The 17,934-nt window shown below is 47.6% G+C and overlaps 1 protein-coding gene across 1 annotated transcript in view; it reads right to left on the bottom strand.

Moving 5' to 3' along the window:
• Window positions 1–17,934, bottom strand: part of LONRF1 (LON peptidase N-terminal domain and ring finger 1) — a 95,447-nt gene that overhangs the window by 4,266 nt on the left and 73,247 nt on the right. The window contains exon 11 of the mRNA XM_033944515.1: window positions 12,387–12,539. Within this exon, the coding sequence (XP_033800406.1) occupies window positions 12,387–12,539 (153 nt within the window). The remainder of the gene's footprint in view (window positions 1–12,386; window positions 12,540–17,934) is intronic.

Raw genomic sequence — 17,934 nt, 5'->3', positions numbered from 1 at the left:
ATATGGAGGAAGCCACTGCTTGCCTTGGATCAGTAGCATAGCACGTTGCTACTATTTGGATTTTTTGCCAGGTACTTGAGACCTGGATTGGCCACCATGAAGACAGGATACTGGGGAAGATGGACTATTGGTCATAGAGAAACATAGAAACATAACAGTATGATGGCAGAAAAGGGCCGTCGGCCCAACACGTCTGCCCACTTAAAAGAACCCTCCCCTTAAAGGAACCCTCCACTTAAGAGCACTCCCTCTAAGCAAATCCCTTGAGTAAACCCACATGTTTATCCCATCGTTTCTTGAAATCTGGCACGTTGCTGGCCTCAACTACCTGATGTGGAAAGTCATTCCAACGATCGACCACCCTTTCGGTGAAGAAGTACTTCCTGATGTTACCCTTAAATCTACCCCCCCTTGAGTTTGAGCGGATGCCCTCGTTGCCGTAGGACCCGTAAGAAAAAGGATATCTTCCTCCACCTTGGTATGGCCTGTAAGATATTTGAACGTCTCTATCATGTCTCCCCTTGAGAGAATATAACTGTAACCTGCTCAGACGTTCTTCATTTGGATGAAGAAATCCTTGAGTCCTGAGATCATCTTACTGGCTATTCGCTGAACCGACTCCATCCTCTTCACATCCTTCTGATAATGCGGCCTCCAAAACTGAATACAGTACTCCATATGAGGTCTCACCATGGACCTGTACAACAGCATTATGACTTCAGGCTTTCGGCTGACAAAACTCCTTCAGATGCAACCCAGCATTGGTCTAGCCTTGGCCGAAGCTTTCTCCACTTGAGTGGCAGTCTTCATATCTTCGCTAATGATTACACCCAGGTCTCGTTCCGTGACAGTTCTTGTTAAGGTTTCACCATTCAGGATGTATGTTCTGCTGGGGTTACTGCTACCAAGGTGCATAACCTTACACTTTTTGGCATTGAAACACAGTTGCCAAGTATTAGACCATTGTTCCAGTAAAAGTAGGTCCTGCCTCATAGTGTCGGGCACGGTTGCGCTGTCAACCACGTTGCATAGCTTATAGCTTAGCGTCATCGGCGAATAGTGTAATTTTACCTTCAAGTCCAGGAGGCAGGTCTCGTATAAAGATATTAAACAGTATCGGACCCACGACCGAGCCCTGCAGCACTCCACTGGTCATTTCTGACGTTTCTGAGGGGGTACCATTTACCACCACCCTCTGAAGTCTACCACTGAGTCAGTCACTCACCCATGCCATCAATGTTTCTCCTAGTCCCATCATTTTCATCTTATTCAATAACCTACGGTGTGGGACACTGTCAAAAGCCTTACTAAAGTCCAAATACACAATATCCAGGGACTCTCCCTTGCCCAGTTGTTTCGTTACCCAGTCAAAGAAACTTATCAGATTGGATTGATAAGACCTTCCCTTTGTGAATCCATGCTGACCCAGTAAAGCTATTCTTATGTTCTTATGTAATGTAACCATAGATGGTGATGGTGGAAACTACAAGATTTGATTTCTGGAAGTTGGAATGGAGAGCTCCAAAAGAATCCATTTTGCGCCCCCCCCCCCCTTTTTTTTCCCCCCCAATATCTACATGAGAGCTATTGGGGAACTAGTGGGGCAAGCAGGGTTTACCTATCTGTTCATTGACGACATATAGATGCTATACTTCTTTGCTCAGGATGAACAGGAAGTAGAAGCTTTGGAAATATGTTTAGGTAGAATGGTAAAAGTGGTTATGAGCCTGAATGTAGCCAAGTTTGAAGCATTATAGGTGATAAGGAAAAGCAAAGTTATTTACTTGTAGCAGGTGCTCTCTGAGGATAGCAGGTATATATTCTCATAAGTGAGTGATGTCCACTATGGAGCTCAGTATGATATTGCCAAGTGTACTGTCACTTTAAATCTTTGAGGCAGTTTCCCCGCTGCACATAGCAGATGCCTTCTGCCAGGAGTGTAGGACCATCAGTACAGTATATAAACTAAGACAACTCCTAGGGGAGAAGGGTGGGAAGTGAGAATATATGCCTGCTGTCCTCGTAGAAAGCAACATTTTAACATGTGTTCTCCGTAGACATCAGAGGAATGCAGCCACACCTGAAGGTGAAGTTCATTGACTGAGCCTGAATGCCAGTACTCTCCCCTGGCTAATGGTAAGCTTTGAGCTTACTGGGCATGTGTAAGGGGACCCTACTCCTAGAGCCCCTCCCTCTACCTTGTCAGTTGTGTCCCTAGCAGGAAATAATGTAGAGTTGAGGGGACGGCGAGTAGGCAAGTGTGGCTGCATTCCCCTGCTGCCTACGGAGAACATCTGTTACAGGTAAGCAACTTTTTGCTTTCTCCGGAGACAAGCAGGGGATATGCAGGCACACTTGAAGGTGAGTCCCAAGCTGAAGTTATTGAAAGGGTGGAGGTTAGTTCTTATAGTGCAAATAAATTGCGTATAATTCATTGTCCAAAGCATACATCTTGTGATAATCCTTGATTTAAACCAGGGGTGCCAAATTTAGTCCCCTGTCCTTCCCTCATGGTCTCACCTTCAAAAAGCCTGCAGAGGATCGCCGGTGCTGTAGCAATCCTAAGCAGGCTGCTGTTGATCTGTGTAGCACGTTCCCTCTGCCACAATCCCATACATCAGAAGAGCAGCGGGACTGCAGCAGAGGAAACGTGGCCACGAGCAGGGAGCAGGCAGAACTCGGGAGGCGACAGGAGTGAAAGCAGCAAACCAGCAGCTGCATATCAGAGCGAGGGGAGGAGGAGGAGGAGAAGGAGAAGGGCAGGTGAGAGGGGCCAGTGGAAAGAGGTAGCTCCGCCCACCCCTCTGACGTCAGCGCTCGGATCCAGAGTTCCCCCTTATAAGGGGAGGGGGACAAAGGCGTGCAAAGGCGCGTGTTAAAGGCGCTTATCTTAGCGAGAGCGCCTTTGTGAAGGGCAACCACAGCAGCCACACCGACAGAGAGGAGACACCAGCAGCCACACCAGCAAGCAGTACAGAGGGGAGACACCAGCAGCCACACCGACAGAGGGGAGACACCAGCAGCCACACCAGCAAGCAGAACAGAGGGGAGACACCAGCAGCCACACCGACAGAGGGGAGACACCAGCAGCCACACCAGCAAGCAGAACAGAGGGGAGACACCAGCAGCCACACCAGCAAGCAGAACAGAGGGGAGACACCAGCAGCCACACCAGCAAGGAGGGAGAAGCCACTTCATATGGACCAGCAAGCGGACAGCAATGGAAGCAGCGGACGGAAGCAGGATGTTGAGCTACCCAGTTTCCTTTCCCTCCCTTTCTGCCAGGTCCAGCAGCACCTCTTCTCCCTTCCTTTTACCTCCCCCCTGTCCAGCATTACCCATTCTCCCTTCCCTCCTCCCCCCCTGTCCAGCATTACCCCTTCCCTGCTCCCCATGTTCAGCAATTCTCCCTTCTCTGTCCAGCAATACCTCTCCTGTGTAGCCTAGTGGCAGCTCACTGTGTGATTTTAACTTTGGCACACAGCTGCCGCTAGCAGTAGTTTAGCCACGGTTTCATCAGGCAGCCTCGTGGTCTTTGCTAGACCGGCCCGCTTCGATGATGCAATGCAGGCCAGCCTAGCAAAGGCCCCGAGGCTGCCTGATGAAACTGCTTCTAAACTACTGCTTAGCGGCAGCTGTGTGCCAAAGTTAAAAGCACACAGAGCTGTCGCTGCTGGTCCGGGGGTGCGGAGAAGAGGAAGGCAAGAGTCCCGGCAGATACGCAAACAATGCCTCTCTTCCTGCCTAGTGAGCCGTGGCACACTTAAAATCTGAAAAGGCACAATAGTGTGCCATGGCACACAGTTTGCGTTACACTTTTCTAGACCGTAGAGTTATTTCCCCTCATTCGCATGAACTGCAGAAAAAATCCATTCCAGGTTTTTCACTCTGCCTGCAGAGTACATCACAGGCTAGTTTAGCACCCTCTAGCAGTCAGTACCCAAACATAGAGAGACACATCCATCTGTGAAGTAGAGGCACCTGTAACCACAGGCTAAACTATTGTTCTGCTCAAACAATGAAACAGTACTGTTAACCGCCAACAGAGGCGTCAAAGGAGTTCAGAACTACTCACAACAGGTTATACGTATATACAAACTCTTCTTAACTCCCAAAGGGTTGACCGGTCTTCAAAAAAATCGATTGGATAAGCAGGAGACTAAAATCTGAAATCAGTAGCTGAAACAGGCACAGCAAGGACAGGGCGGGGGTGGGGGGTTTAGAATGTCTTACCTATCTACTGGAAAAGAGCTTACCAAGGTAAGTACATAATCTCCTTTTCCAGTGCAATAGACAAGACATTCTAGATCAGGCTGCCCAAGTCCGGTCCTCGAGATCTACTGGCAAGCCAGGTTTTCTGGATATTCACAATGAACATGCGTGAGAGAGATTTGTATACCAAGAAGGCAGTGCAGGCAAATCTCTCTCATGCACATTCATTGCGGATATCCAGAAAACCTGGCCTGCCAGTAGATCTCGAGGACCGGACTTGGGCAGCCCTGTTCTAGACCATAGAGATGTACAAAAGCAGTCCCACAAGAAAGCTAGGGTGGGCTTGCTGTGCCAGCCCTTAAGACAGAGGACCCAAAGGCAGAGTCCAGTCTGGCAGCAACATCCACTGTGTAGAATTTGGCAAACGTGTGAAGAGAAGACCATGTTGCTGCCCTGCAAATCTCAGGAGAAACAGATCTAGCTTCCGCCCACAAAGAAGCAACACTCCTGGCAGAAAGCGCCTTATAGGGGACAGTTGCCCCGCAAGAATGTAAGTGGACTAAATGGCTCTACGGATCCACCTGGAGATCGTAGCCTTAGAAGCGGGAGAACCTCGCATAATAAAATGAGCCATAACAAACAGGTGGTCAAAAAGTGAAACCTGCCAATAATGCAGGAGCACCCTGCGCACATCCAACTTTAGGAGACGATCCTGATGATTGGAACCCATCAGCTGAACAACTGGCAAACACTTCCAGATGGATATGGAAAGCCAAAACCACCTTCGGCAAAAGGAAAGAACTGTCTGCCGGGAAACTCCAGTCTCAGGATCTTGGAGCATAAGGTGTCGACACGACAATGCCTGCCATTCAGAAACCCTATGGACCCCAAGAGAGAGTGACCAGAAAAACAGTCTGGAGTGTTAAATCCTGGAGAGAAGCATTCCTCAGCAGTTCAAAAGGAGCCCTGGCAATGCCAAACAGCACAAAACAAAAGGAATTGACCCCGAAATATCCACAAAGAAGAAAATCCAGAGAAAACCAAAAAACTCCGTGGAGTGACGATGTTCCTAAATGGACTTTATTTGAAAGTGTCAAAGTTCCAAAGGTACACTGAAATCATCCACATAAAATAATTCCATCCACATAAAAATAAATCATCCACATAAGAGCCTTAAAGGACCTAGTCCGCTAGGGATACAGGACCCAACACGGTCCGCGTTTTGACAAAAAGTCTTCTTCAGGGGTCCCTGGGGGGTCCTATAAAGGTGAGTACGTGGGAAACAATTGTGTGGTGAGCCAGAAGTGAGAAACTGCTTACATTTGTCAAACAGCACCACATTAAAGTCCTAGGCTGGGAGCGGATTCTTAACAAGTGGCCGGACCCAAAGATCTTTCTGTACCGAGCCACATCCGGATGCAACGCCAAGGAGAACAGACAATCCTGTTATCTAAAACCGGATAGATGGCAGCCAGGATCCACAGAGATTCCACCACAAGGCCTTTATCCAGACCTGCTTGGAGAAAAGCAAGGACCCATGACACTTAAGCTGAATAAGGATCCACCTGTTCCTGGTCACTCCAGTGCTTGAAAGGTCTTCTACACCTTAGTGTATGCCGACACCATGGACGACTTGGTAGACCTAAGAAGCTTAGCTATGACAAGCTCGGAGGAAGTTTGAGAGACAGATGGAAGTGCTGCAAAATCAGAATCGGTCTCAATATGTTGATCCTTTCTTAGGAATGACAAAGTAAACAGAGTATCTGTCTGAACCCGAATGTTCACTTGGCACCGGCTCTACTGCTTGAATTTCCATCAAGCACTGAACAGCAGCCTGGACTGAGCTCGCTGTGTCTGGGCTCACGACAGCAGAAGACACGAACTAGTCTGACAGGGGGCTGTGCAAATCCAGCTTGTAGCCCAACTGAATAAATTCCACGACCCAATGGACTTTAATAATGTGCATCCAGTCAGGCTGAAACTCTGAGAGCTGACCCCCTATTCGCAGAGGGGCCCTCGGCTCCCTGGCATCATTGGGTCATACAGGCAGGTTAGGCAGGAAGGGCGGTGGTAGACAGAGTGTGCCTGTAGCTTAGAACCCTGAGAAAATCTCTGCGAAGAGGATGGGGAATCTTGCCTGTAGTCACAAAAATTTTGTCCGGAGCCAAGCAGAGGATGCCCAGCACCCTTGGGCCGTGCTCTACTATCCGGAAAGATCTTCAGGTGATGGTCCATTACCAAATTCATGAAGTCAACCAAACCCTTGCCAAACAACTGCCCCTGAAAAGGTAGTCATGACAGATTTGCCTTGGAGGTGGAATCACCAGCCCACTGCTGAACCCAGAGCATTCAGCGGGCTGAAAAAGAATACGCTGACACCTTTGCCAACACATTCAAATGGTCATAGAAGCCTTCCACCATGTAGCCAACAAAGGCATTCGTAGCTGAGCTAGACAGGTGCGTGCCACAAAGAACATAGGCACCGCAGCTCTAATGCCTAAATTAGCTGGTTCAAAACATTCCGGAGAACCACATCCATCCAGCTATCCTGCATATCTTTCAACACAACTGTCCCATCACTAGGGAGAGAGATGCGCCAGGTCACCTGAGTCATCATGGAATCTCACTTGGGCTGCCACAAAAGCTGCTGCCACTCCTGCGCCCGAGGATGCAAGCTGGGCATAGCCAGAGCATTCCGTAAAGGACCCTCCCTGAGAGTCAAACTGCTCCAGAACCATGAACTCATATCTGGATGCCAGGAAAGTTGCAGATTGCAAACAAACACTGCAGAGCCAGGAAGAAGAAGTTGAAGAAATGAAAGAAGCGGGCTGAGTATCCACGCTCAACTCCTGTAAAGATGCAGCAATTAGATCCGGTAGCGCCTCAAACTTAAACAAGCACCTGACAGTCGGGTCATCTCTAGGATCTGGAGCTTCCTAGGGATCCACGGGTCCAGCACTCAAGTCCAGATTCTCAAATCCGGGAAGTGCCGCACTGTCCATAAAGGATCAGGGAGGACCAGATCAGCTGCTGGAACCCATGAAACAGTCTGGGAAGGAGGAACAGATGGTGCAGGCAGAGGCGCAGAGACTCCCGAGGCCACTCTGCCGCTGAGATACATAGCCGGGGGGGGTTAATAGACAACGGCGCGAAAGACAAAAGGCGCGCCCAGACAATTGAGCACAGCGCGCGCCGCCACGCCGCTCTAAATTACAGTTTTTAGGGGCACCGACGGGGGGTTTTGTTGGGGAACCCCCCCAGTTTACTTAATAGACATCGCGCCGGCGTTATGGGGGGTTGTAACCCTTCACATTTTACTGTAAACTGAACTTTTTCCCTAAAAACAGGGAAAAAGTGAAATTTTCAGTAAAATGTGGGGGGTTACAAACCCCCACACCCCCCACAACGCGGCGCGATGTCTATTAAGTAAAGTGGGGGGTTCCCCCCCACGCCCCCCGTCTGAGCACTAAAAACAGTAATTTAGAGTGGCGCGCGCTGCGCTCAATTGTCTGGGCGTGCCTTTGTCCTGGCGCGCTTTTGACCTGACACCAGCCAGGGGAACAGAAAAGCACCCAGCTGCCGGACACCTGGAGTAAAATTCAAACCAGCAAAATCTCAAATTCTGAGAAGGTATCTGGACCGTGGAGCATAGAGTCACCCTTAGATAATAATAATAATAATTTTATTCTTATATACCGCCAAAGCCATAGTAGTTCGAGGAGGATTACAATAAGAGGAGCTGGACAATCGGCGAAGATAGGTACAAAGAAGGTTTTAAAGTACATGAAGCGGATAAAGGAATAAGAGAGCAGGAGCCTGCTGCAAACAATCAGCGAGAGTGGGGCACTGGACAGACATCAATTCCAGTAGGCCGAGAGCAGAGCGGAAATGAGAGATCGTGGTAAAAATCAGATGGAGTAAAGCGATAGGGCAAAGGGAGCAATTAGGATACAAATCGGTTGAACAAATTTGTTTTTACTAGTTTTCTAAAACTTAGATAGGAGGAAGAGTGCGTTATTAAGATGCTTCTTAGGCTGTGGAGAGTGAAGCCGCAGAACCAAGCCCCAAAAACAAATGTGGCCGCCCCAACAGTCTAGCTGAGCGTGTAATCACCTGCTTCTGTGAAGGGGAGGCTGAACCAATAGTTACCGTCCCCCACCCCACCCCCGACCGCGCCAAGCAGTGCAAAAACGCTCTAAAGGCGGTAATTTCGCACAAATTTGGAATGAATTTATACTAGGAGACCCTAAGGACTCCATTCCAGGAGTTTTCCTGGCAAAATTTTGAATTTTAAAAAAGCAGGGAAAAGTTGAAAAAAAGATTGTTAAAAATCCAAGATGGCCACCGGAGCCGAATTTGCATCAACGTGCTAAAAATGGCACTTCCTGAAATTAAAAAAATTACAAAAATAACAACATTTCAGGTGGGAGAACATTATGAAACCTTCAAAACCCCTCAAAACTAACTTTTTAAAGATAGTTGTTGGAGCCTGTCAAATCCTCTGTACTCACAGATACCAGACACAGAGCTGCTATAGCTGCTTCCTGCCTTTTCAATGGCCGGTTCAGAATTTACTGCCACATTGTTGGAAATGCATCCTTCAAGCTGATCTTCGGGCTGCCAGTCAGATGCCACTATCTGACTATTTCTCTACCCCTGCAGACCATAGGATGCGCACCTGGACAGGCGGAGGCGTGAAAACACAGCTAGCGCGCTTGCGTAACACCGCTAAGCCCCCTAAGCATGCTACACAGTTTGCACTTGAACCCCCCCCTAACGGGGAGTGAGACTAGGTCAGGGATGGCCCTGAGCTCCAAGGAAGACTAAGCAGACTGGCTATCAGGTACCCCGAAGGGATGTGCCTGTCAGCTACAGACCGAAGTCTGTGAATTCTCAAGCAGGCAGAGCTTCAAATCCATTTCAAATGCAAAAATACCCTCGAAAGGACGAAACTATGTCAAATTAAAATAATAAAATGGAGAGAGCAGAATCCACACAGATGCAGTCATGCTTGAAGAAGAAAAGACTGCTAGATGGCGCTAAACTAGCCTGTGATGTACTCTGGAGGCAGAGTGAAAAATCTGCAATGGATTTCTTCTGCAACTCATGTGAGTAAGGGGAAATAACCCTATGGTCTAGAATGTCTCACCTATTACACTGGAAATTTCAATTAGAATTCATTGTGGTTTACAACAGAGTTACAAAGACACGGATTGGCTGCTGTGGAAAGAGAATACTGGGCTAGATGGACCATTGATCTGACCCAGTATAGAAACATAGAAAGATGACGGCAAAAAAGGGCTACAGCCCATCAAGTCTGCCCACTCTATTGACCCACCCCATTAAGTCTGAATGCTAATGACCTAGTTCCTTAACTCGACCCTCGTAGGGATCCCACGTGGATGTCCCATTTAGTCTTAAAGTCGAACATGCTGGTGGCCTTTATCACCTGCACCGGAAGTCTGTTCCAGTGATCTACCACCCTTTCTGTGAAGAAATACTTCCTGGTGTCACCACTAAATTTCCCTCCTCTGAGTTTGAGCGGGTGCCCTCTTGTGACCGAGGGTCCCCTGGGAAAGAATATATCGTTTTCCACCTCAACACGACCCGTGACGTACTTAAATGTCTCAATCATGTCACCCCTTTCCCTGCGCTCCTCTAGGGTATAGAGCTGCAGTTTGCCCAGTCTTTCTTCGTATGAGAGACCTTTGAGCCCCGCGACCATCCTAGTGGCCATCCGCTGGACCGACTCAGCTCGAAGCACATCTTTCCGGTAATGTGGCCTCCAGAATTGCACACAGTATTCCAGATGGGGTCTCACCATGGTTCTGTAGAGTGGCATTATGACTTCAGGTTTACGGCTGATGAAGCTTCTATTGATACATCCCATCATTTGCCTTGCCTTTGATGAGGCCTTCTCTACTTGTTTGGCAGCCTTCATGTCTGCACTGATGATTACCCCCAAGTCCCGTTCCTCTGAAGTCCTAGCTAGCGTTTCTCCCTTCAAGGAGTATGTTCTGCATGGATTTCCGCTGCCGAGATGCATGACCTTACATTTTTTAGCGTTGAAGCCTAGCTGCCATGTCGAGGACCAGTTTTCCAACGTGATCAGATCTTGTGTCATACTATCCTGGAGGTTGCTTTCACTTACTATGTTACACAGTTTGGCATCGTCGGCGAACAGTGCTACTTTACCCTGAAGCCCCCGGGTCAAGTCCCCTATGAATATGTTGAAAAGGGATGGTCCCAGGACTGAGCCCTGCGGCACTCCGCTAGTCACCTCCGATGTCTCAGAGAGGGTGCTGTTGACCACCACCCTCTGAAGTCTTCCACTCAGCCAATTACTGACCCATGCAGTTAGTTTCTCACCCAAACCCAGTGATTTCATCTTGTTTAATAGTCTACGGTGTGGGACACTGTCGAAAGCTTTACTGAAATCCAAGTACACTATGTCCAGAGACTCTCCCGAGTCTAGCTTTCCTGTCACCCAATCGAAGAAGCTTATAAGATTGGATTGGCATGACCTGCCTCTGGTGAATCCATGTTGACAGGGATCCCTTAGATTCCCTTCATCCATTATCGTGTCTAATTTACCTTTAAGTAGAGTTTCCATGAGTTTAAACACTATTGATGTGAGACTCACTGGTCTATAATTTGCAGCCTCTGCTCTGTAACCCTTTTTGTGCAGAGGAACGACGTTGGCTGTTTTCCAGTCCAGGGGGACTCTCCCCGTACTTAGGGAGAGATTGAAGAGTATGGCTAATGGTTCCGCCAGAACATCGCACAGCTCTCTGAGCACTCTTGGGTGCAAATTGTCCGGTCCCATGGCTTTGTTCACCTTGAGTCTTGAAAGTTCTCTGTAAACATCAGCTGGTGTGAACTCAAAATTCAGAAATGGGCCTTCCTTGCTTTCTTTTGCTTCCAGCCGTGGCCCGTGCCCTGGTGCCTCGCAGGTAAAGACTGAGCAGAAGTAATCGATCAGTAGTTTGGCTTTTTCAGAATCTGTTTCCACATAATTCCCGTCTGGCGTTCTAAGGCGTACTATCCCGTCTGCGTTCTTTTTCCTGTCGCTAATGTACCTGAAGAAGGATTTGTCCCCTTTTTTAATGTTCTTCGCTAGAGTTTCTTCCATTCGAAGTTTGGCCTCCCTGACTGCTGTTTTGACCGCTGCAGACTTTGTCCTGTATTCAATGTTTGCTTCTTTTTCCCCCGTGCGTTTGTACAAGAGTATGGCTATTCTTATGTTCCAAAAATAGCCATGTTTGACTCTGGATTTTCAGATGGCTGCAAAGTCAAAGCAAGTTTAAAAGGACCACCTGGAGAACGGGACCGAGAGAAAAAGATGCCAGGACAGTGGTGTGGTGGGAGGTTGGGGGATAAGGAGGAAGGAGGGAGAGATGGTGACCCTGGGGAAGAAGGAAGGGAGATGGAGATGCTGGCTCCTAGGGGAGGGGATGTAGAAGGAAAGGAAGTGTGGGATGAAGCTGGAAATGGAGAGGGGCAATAAAAAGGACAGAAAGGCAATGCTGGACACATGGGGAGAGAATAGGGATCTAGAGGGGTCATAATTTGCCACAGAGGTGGGGGAATGTTGAATAGGGCAAAAAAAGGGACAGAGCTGAGATGGACAGGGTGGATAGGGACGCAGAGGGAAGATGAATGGTAGATGTGAAAAAGAAATGACAAATGGACATGGAGACCTTGGCAAGAGTTAAGAGAAGACAAAAGGAAAGGAAAAACTAAAGACAGGGACCAACACAATAGAAAATTAAAATAACTATAGAACTGCAGAATAGAGTTTCATAGTCCAACTATTAGTAAAAAAAAAAATCTAATCCATGGACAATAAAATTATGTCAGTTTTTGGAATGTAAATCTACTAGCGCTGGTGTCAGACATGGCTGGGGACTATGAGAAAAATGGGAGATGCCGGACCTGGGGCATGAAGGCAATGGGCTTAATGTACCCTGTTGCTCATGGCTCACTGAAGGATTAATCCTGCCCTGCATGCTCAAATACTTTAGATATGAGAGAACTGTGTGTTAGTACTGCATAGCTAAGTATTAAAATTATCATCCACAAACCCCAAGTAATTGAATTTTGTTTGCTAAAAGAGAATATTAATAGCACTGTTCCTGCAACAAATAGTTTCTATCAATGAAATCTTTGCTCACCTGTATGTTTTCTTCTTTTTCTGGCATTGATCCAAAATGGTGAAGAATTTGGCTGCGAAATCTATTTCTTAGGTTTTGAAACCAGCTACAAGCTTGACTATAAACTACATCGTGAAGCTCCTGGAGTTTATGCAGCTTTTCTTCATCTTTAACCTACGTTGAAATATAAAAAAAGAAACAAATATAGACTGGCATTGTAAAAGCTGTAGAGAAATGACAGCTGCTGAACACCAGAGACAAAATGTTTATTTAATAAACTAAGAAGAAAAAATAACAGCCTACCTAGGTGCAAAGTCTTTGAAAACTGGGAATACTACTAGTTGGACTATGAAACTCCATTCTGCACATACTAAGTTTGGCTTGGAAATAGCACCTGTTTATTTCAGAATGCAATCCATATATGCAAACATGGTATTCCCTTAATCCTCCAATGTTCCTCCATACCTCAGGCTGGCTAAAAGTACATTGGTACTTTGGCCGAGTTAAAAAAGGGCAATTTTAGACAATTTTTTTAAATCTATATAATAAGCTCTAAGACCACTGCATCAAAATCTACCAAATAAAAAATTAAGATGTACACAATACAAATATTTTCCATAATCACCTCATACATTTCTTGCTAGTTATTTTGGTGTTCTTACTTCTATTTATATATTTTTTAAAATTAATGTATGTCTATATCTAGATGGTTTCCATATAAAACATACATAGCACAAAATTAACATTATAAAATGCTGAGTCTTCATGACATTTCTTGCCCACTTTCATCTATTGACTGTACAAATAGAAATCTTTCCTTACATTAAGGACATGGCCCTTTGGCTCAAGTGAGCCGGAGTGTGGCAGACCTACTAAGATGGACAGTTATTTGGCGATATATGTATATGCAAACATGAAGTAATATACAGTCACTAACTTTCTTACTATTGTTCAAGGGATTTTACTAATTAGGGGAGAATATGATTAGATAAGGAAGGATTCAAGCCAAGAACAGGTAAGAATTGGCTGGCCCGAACTTCCTCTATTTTTTTTTTTTTTTAGCAGTGCCTCCGCCGGGTCAGACCATAGGCCCATCCTGCCCAGCAGTCCGCTCCCGCGGCGGCCCAAACAGGTCACGACCTGTCTGAATCACCAGAAGGGGCCCCCTTGCCACCTTGGTTTCTCATTGAAGTCCTATCTTCTCATCAAAGTCCTAACCCTCCAGTCTTGCACATGCACGACCTGGTTGGCTTTCTATTCTTATTACCTGGTTAGCTTTCTATACTTGTTACATCCCAGCACCTCTCTCAGTATCCCACGATCCCTTTATCCCTCAGGAATCCGTCCAATCCCTGTTTGAATCCCTGTACCGTACTCTGCCTGATCACTTCCTCCGGTAGCGCATTCCAAGTGTCCACGACCCTTTGGGTGAAGAAAAACTTCCTTGCATTGAATCCATCTCCCTTCAGTTTCTCCGAATGCCCCCTCGTACCTGTTGTCCCCCTCAGTCTGAAGAATCTGTCCCTATCCACCCTCTCTATGCCCCTCATGATCTTGAAGGTCTCTATCATATCTCCCCTGAGCCTCCTTTTTTCCAGAGAGAAGAGCCCCAGCCTATCCAACCTCTCGGCGTATGGGCAGTGTTCCAGCCCTCTTACCAGTTTCGTTGCTCTCCTTTGGACTCTCTCAAGTACCGCCATGTCCTTCTTGAGATGCGGCAACCAATACTGAACGCAGTATTCCAGATGTGGACGCACCATCGCTCGATACAATGGCATGATGACTTCCCGCGTCCTGGTTGTTATGCCCCTCTTTATGATGCCCAGCATCCTGTTGACTTTTTTCGAGGCTGCTGCGCACTGTGCAGATGGCTTCAGTGATGCATCCACCAGCACACCCAAGTCTCTCTCAAGTCTGCTGTCTCCCAACAATGCCCCCCCCCCAATTTGTAGTTGAACAACGGGTTCTTTTTCCCTATATGCATGACCTTGCATTTTTCCACGTCAAAGCGCATTTGCCATTTGTTTGCCCAGTCTTCCAGCTTGTCCAGGTCCCTTTGCAGGTCCTCACACTCCTCCCTGGACCTAACTCTGCCGCACAGTTTGGTATCGTCTGCAAATTTTATAACCTCGCACTTTGCCTCCTTTTCCAGGTCATTGATAAATATGTTGAGGAGCAACGGCCCCAGCACCAATCCCTCCGACGTCAGAATTGATGTCAGGGGGAAGGCTTGTAGGCTTGGTGCTTGTACGCGCCTGGCCTGGTGTCGGGGAAGCAGGGAGAAATTGGCAGTGGTGGCTTGGGGGGGGGAGGCAGAGAAAGAGAGAGAAAGAAAAAGACCTCCCGAGGCAGGCCGCCTACATTGGAGGCACCGCCGGGAGCTCAGGAAGGCGTGCAAGCCCGCCTACGCTACCTAAGGCTAGGTGTGGCTTGGCTCAAAGTAGCCTTAGGCGGACCTAGGCGGCTGTAATGTGTCTCCCTAGGCCCGCAGTAGATGCGTACAATATAGGCCAGCAAAATGCTGGCCTACATTGTAAGTAGACGCGGTTGCTGAACTTATTGCAGCAAGGATCTCCCTGCCGTGATAAGTTTAGGGCCGCTGCCACTCATTCCCTCTCCCATACATCACTGGCAGGAGGGATGCCGGGGCACCCCCAAACCACCAAATGTTCTCCGGCAGGAAGGATGCCCAATCTCTCCTGCAAACACCCTGCAGCCCCCCTCCCCAATGATCAGAGGCAGGAGGGATGCCCACTCCTTCCTGCTGACACACCCAAAGTTCGGCTGACCCCCCCCCCCCGAAACCTCCACTAACCCCACCTAGAACTCCCCTGTTTTTGTTGGCAGGACAGATTGTTCCTGCCTGTGTCCGGCCGGCAGGCCTGCCTTTGAAGGAATGGTGGGCCTGCCCCTTCCCGGTGCATCTTGGGATGCACCGGGGAGGGGCTTAAGGGCCTGATTGGTCCAGGTGCTTAAGGCCCTTCCTGTAGGAGGAGCCTTAGGCACATGGGTCAACCGGAATGTTGGGCAATTCTCCCAGTGCATTCTGGGATGCACTGGGAGTGGCCTAAGATTCCGATTGGCCAGATTCCCTTAGGCCAATAGGAGGGACCTAGCATCAGAATTGCTTCTTAGTGGGTGCCACCAAACGGCACCCCATGGACGGCTGGCATCAGGATCCTCTGAACCTTGGCCTGGCAAACTGAGAAGAGTGTTGCCCAGAGGAAGCCTTAAAGTACTGACAGGAACACCTGAAGGGATGAAAAGTAGGGTGCCCTGAACCCCTGGAGTGTCGGGGTGTGTTGACAGACAAAGACTTGGGCCTGCGGTCCTGCACACTAGCCTTTAAACCAGTAGTTACCCCTCCCCCTTCTCTAGCTACAATAAATTCTAGCAATTGCTTAGGTTCATAAAATAAGAAATTCTTCCCTTGCAAAGAGATGCAGCATTTAACAGGAAATTTTAAAAGAAATGACGCCCCTAGGGCAACCACTCTGGGATGATATAGTAGGAAATCCTGAACACTAGCCATGAGGTCATCCAGACTTTTGCCAAATGGGAGTTGCCCTGGAAAGGCAACCGGCTCATTGTTGCCTTCGAGGATGAGTCGCTGAACCACTGCCGGATCTACAGCAACCTATGCGCTAAAATGGAATAGGCCGAAAGCTTGCAGAAGACCGTCAGCATATCCATACAGGGCATCTACCATGCAGTCCACCCCCGAAACAAGGAAATTGAGATCCTGGATCATGATAGTGTCTGGATCATGGCACAGCTTAGAATGGCAAGCCCTGGCCACAAATGAAGAGGCCATCGCTGCCTTAATTCCAGTAGCCACCGAGTTAAAAAGGCGCTTGAAGATAAAATCCACTCTATGGTCCTGAACATCCTTTCTGGCCCCCTCTCTCCCCAGTCACTGGGGAGAGGTGTGTTTAAGTAACCTGTGCCTCCGAATAATCCACCTTTGGGGATACAAGGCACTGGTTAAAAGCGTTCACCATTGGATAGAGCCCCAAAACATGGCCCTAGCGCATTTCAAGGGGCCTTCATGTCCGTGAGTATCTTAACTATGTCAGGATGACCAGGACAATTAGTGGACTGTGGCCTCTGATCACTCATGAGGAAACATTCTGCAGCAACAAGCTGCCCAGTCTCCAGTTTCAACTCCTGGGAGGGGACTCAAGATCAAAGCCACCAAATGCGTGGGCTTAAAAAAATCTCCGCACTGTAGGATCCTCCCCAAGATCGGAGGGCCATCCAGATCTTGGTCCTGGAGATCTGCAAGGGCTGCAACATCCTCGTTATAGTGGTGCCAGCCTGCATAATTAAAGTCAGGGTCAGGGCATCCAGATTAACCATGGATTTAGCCAGCGCACTAACCAGGACCACAGTGAGGAAGCAGAGAAGAATCCCCACGCTCTAGAAAGAAGGGGTCCCCACAGCTGGAGAAGATGCTTGCCGAGAGGTGGCTGGCACTAATTTCTTAGCCAACTAAGTCCAATACATCACGTTAATAAATTCAGAGAGAAACCCCATCATTCGTGGCAAGAGCTGCCTCTTGCAGACTCTTCTTGGAAGACTTGTGAGATTTCGCCGCCAAATCGTATTTGCGGTTCATTGGGATGGCAATTGCAAACTCCTCGGGGCCCACTTTTGACATTTTGCCATGCCTGTAGGCAGGAACAGCAGCAGGACCTACTTCAGGGTTAAGAGTACTTGGGCCAATGAAATTTTGCCCCCCTCTTATGCCGCAGTGCACTTGGAACACGGCTGCTTGCCAGACAAGCTTCTACTGAAAGCAAGGCATGAATCCGATGTATCCTGCCTTGAGAACTGCATCTGAATGGTTTTCTTGCAAAACCAAAGTTTGTAGAGGCAAGAAATAACTTTAAATTTTAATTAAGAAAAATCCAAGATGGCTGTCTAGCAATTTTCAAAAAGAAAATAGCACAGGAACCCCCCAAAAGCAGCAATTTTAGGATTCTGAGAGGGGATGAGGGGGACTGTATTCGCTGTGATATGCTGTGTACTGGAAGGCTGCAGAAAGAAGCTGAATTTAAAAGAAAATAAACACGAGCAGAGAAGACAAGCTTCTGCAATCTGGCTTGTAGGAAAGAAACTGGATTACTGGGATGTAGTCCTGAGGTAAGAGAGAAGGGGCTCAATACTGTGTAATGAGGCTTCCTACAAGCTCTGGCGAGTACAGGAAAATGACCCACTAGTCTAGGAATAGAGTGGAATTGTACAAGAAACATCCACTGCCCAGGATGAAACATGTTTAATTGCATCCTCAGGTTCACACATCAGTCTTCCTCTCATTCAAAACTTAAATCAAGATTTTAACAGTATACAGAATACTTTTGGAGTACAGTCAAACTTTCAGGATGCAGCTCTTGGAGCAAAAAGCCTTCTAGAACAAAGAAAAGGAAACTACATGATTCCTTGCTATTCAACTTCAAGGGAAAAAAACACTGGTTTGTAACTAGAAGAACATTAAGCTGTACAGTGTAAATTATGATTCTGTTCACAAATTACTTTTATCAGAATAAAACAGCAAAATTTAATTGAA

This window comes from Geotrypetes seraphini, chromosome 1 (assembly GCF_902459505.1).
Source record: "Geotrypetes seraphini chromosome 1, aGeoSer1.1, whole genome shotgun sequence".
NCBI classification, from domain to species: Eukaryota; Metazoa; Chordata; class Amphibia; order Gymnophiona; family Dermophiidae; genus Geotrypetes; species Geotrypetes seraphini.
This window is presented reverse-complemented; position numbering and strand designations above follow the sequence as displayed.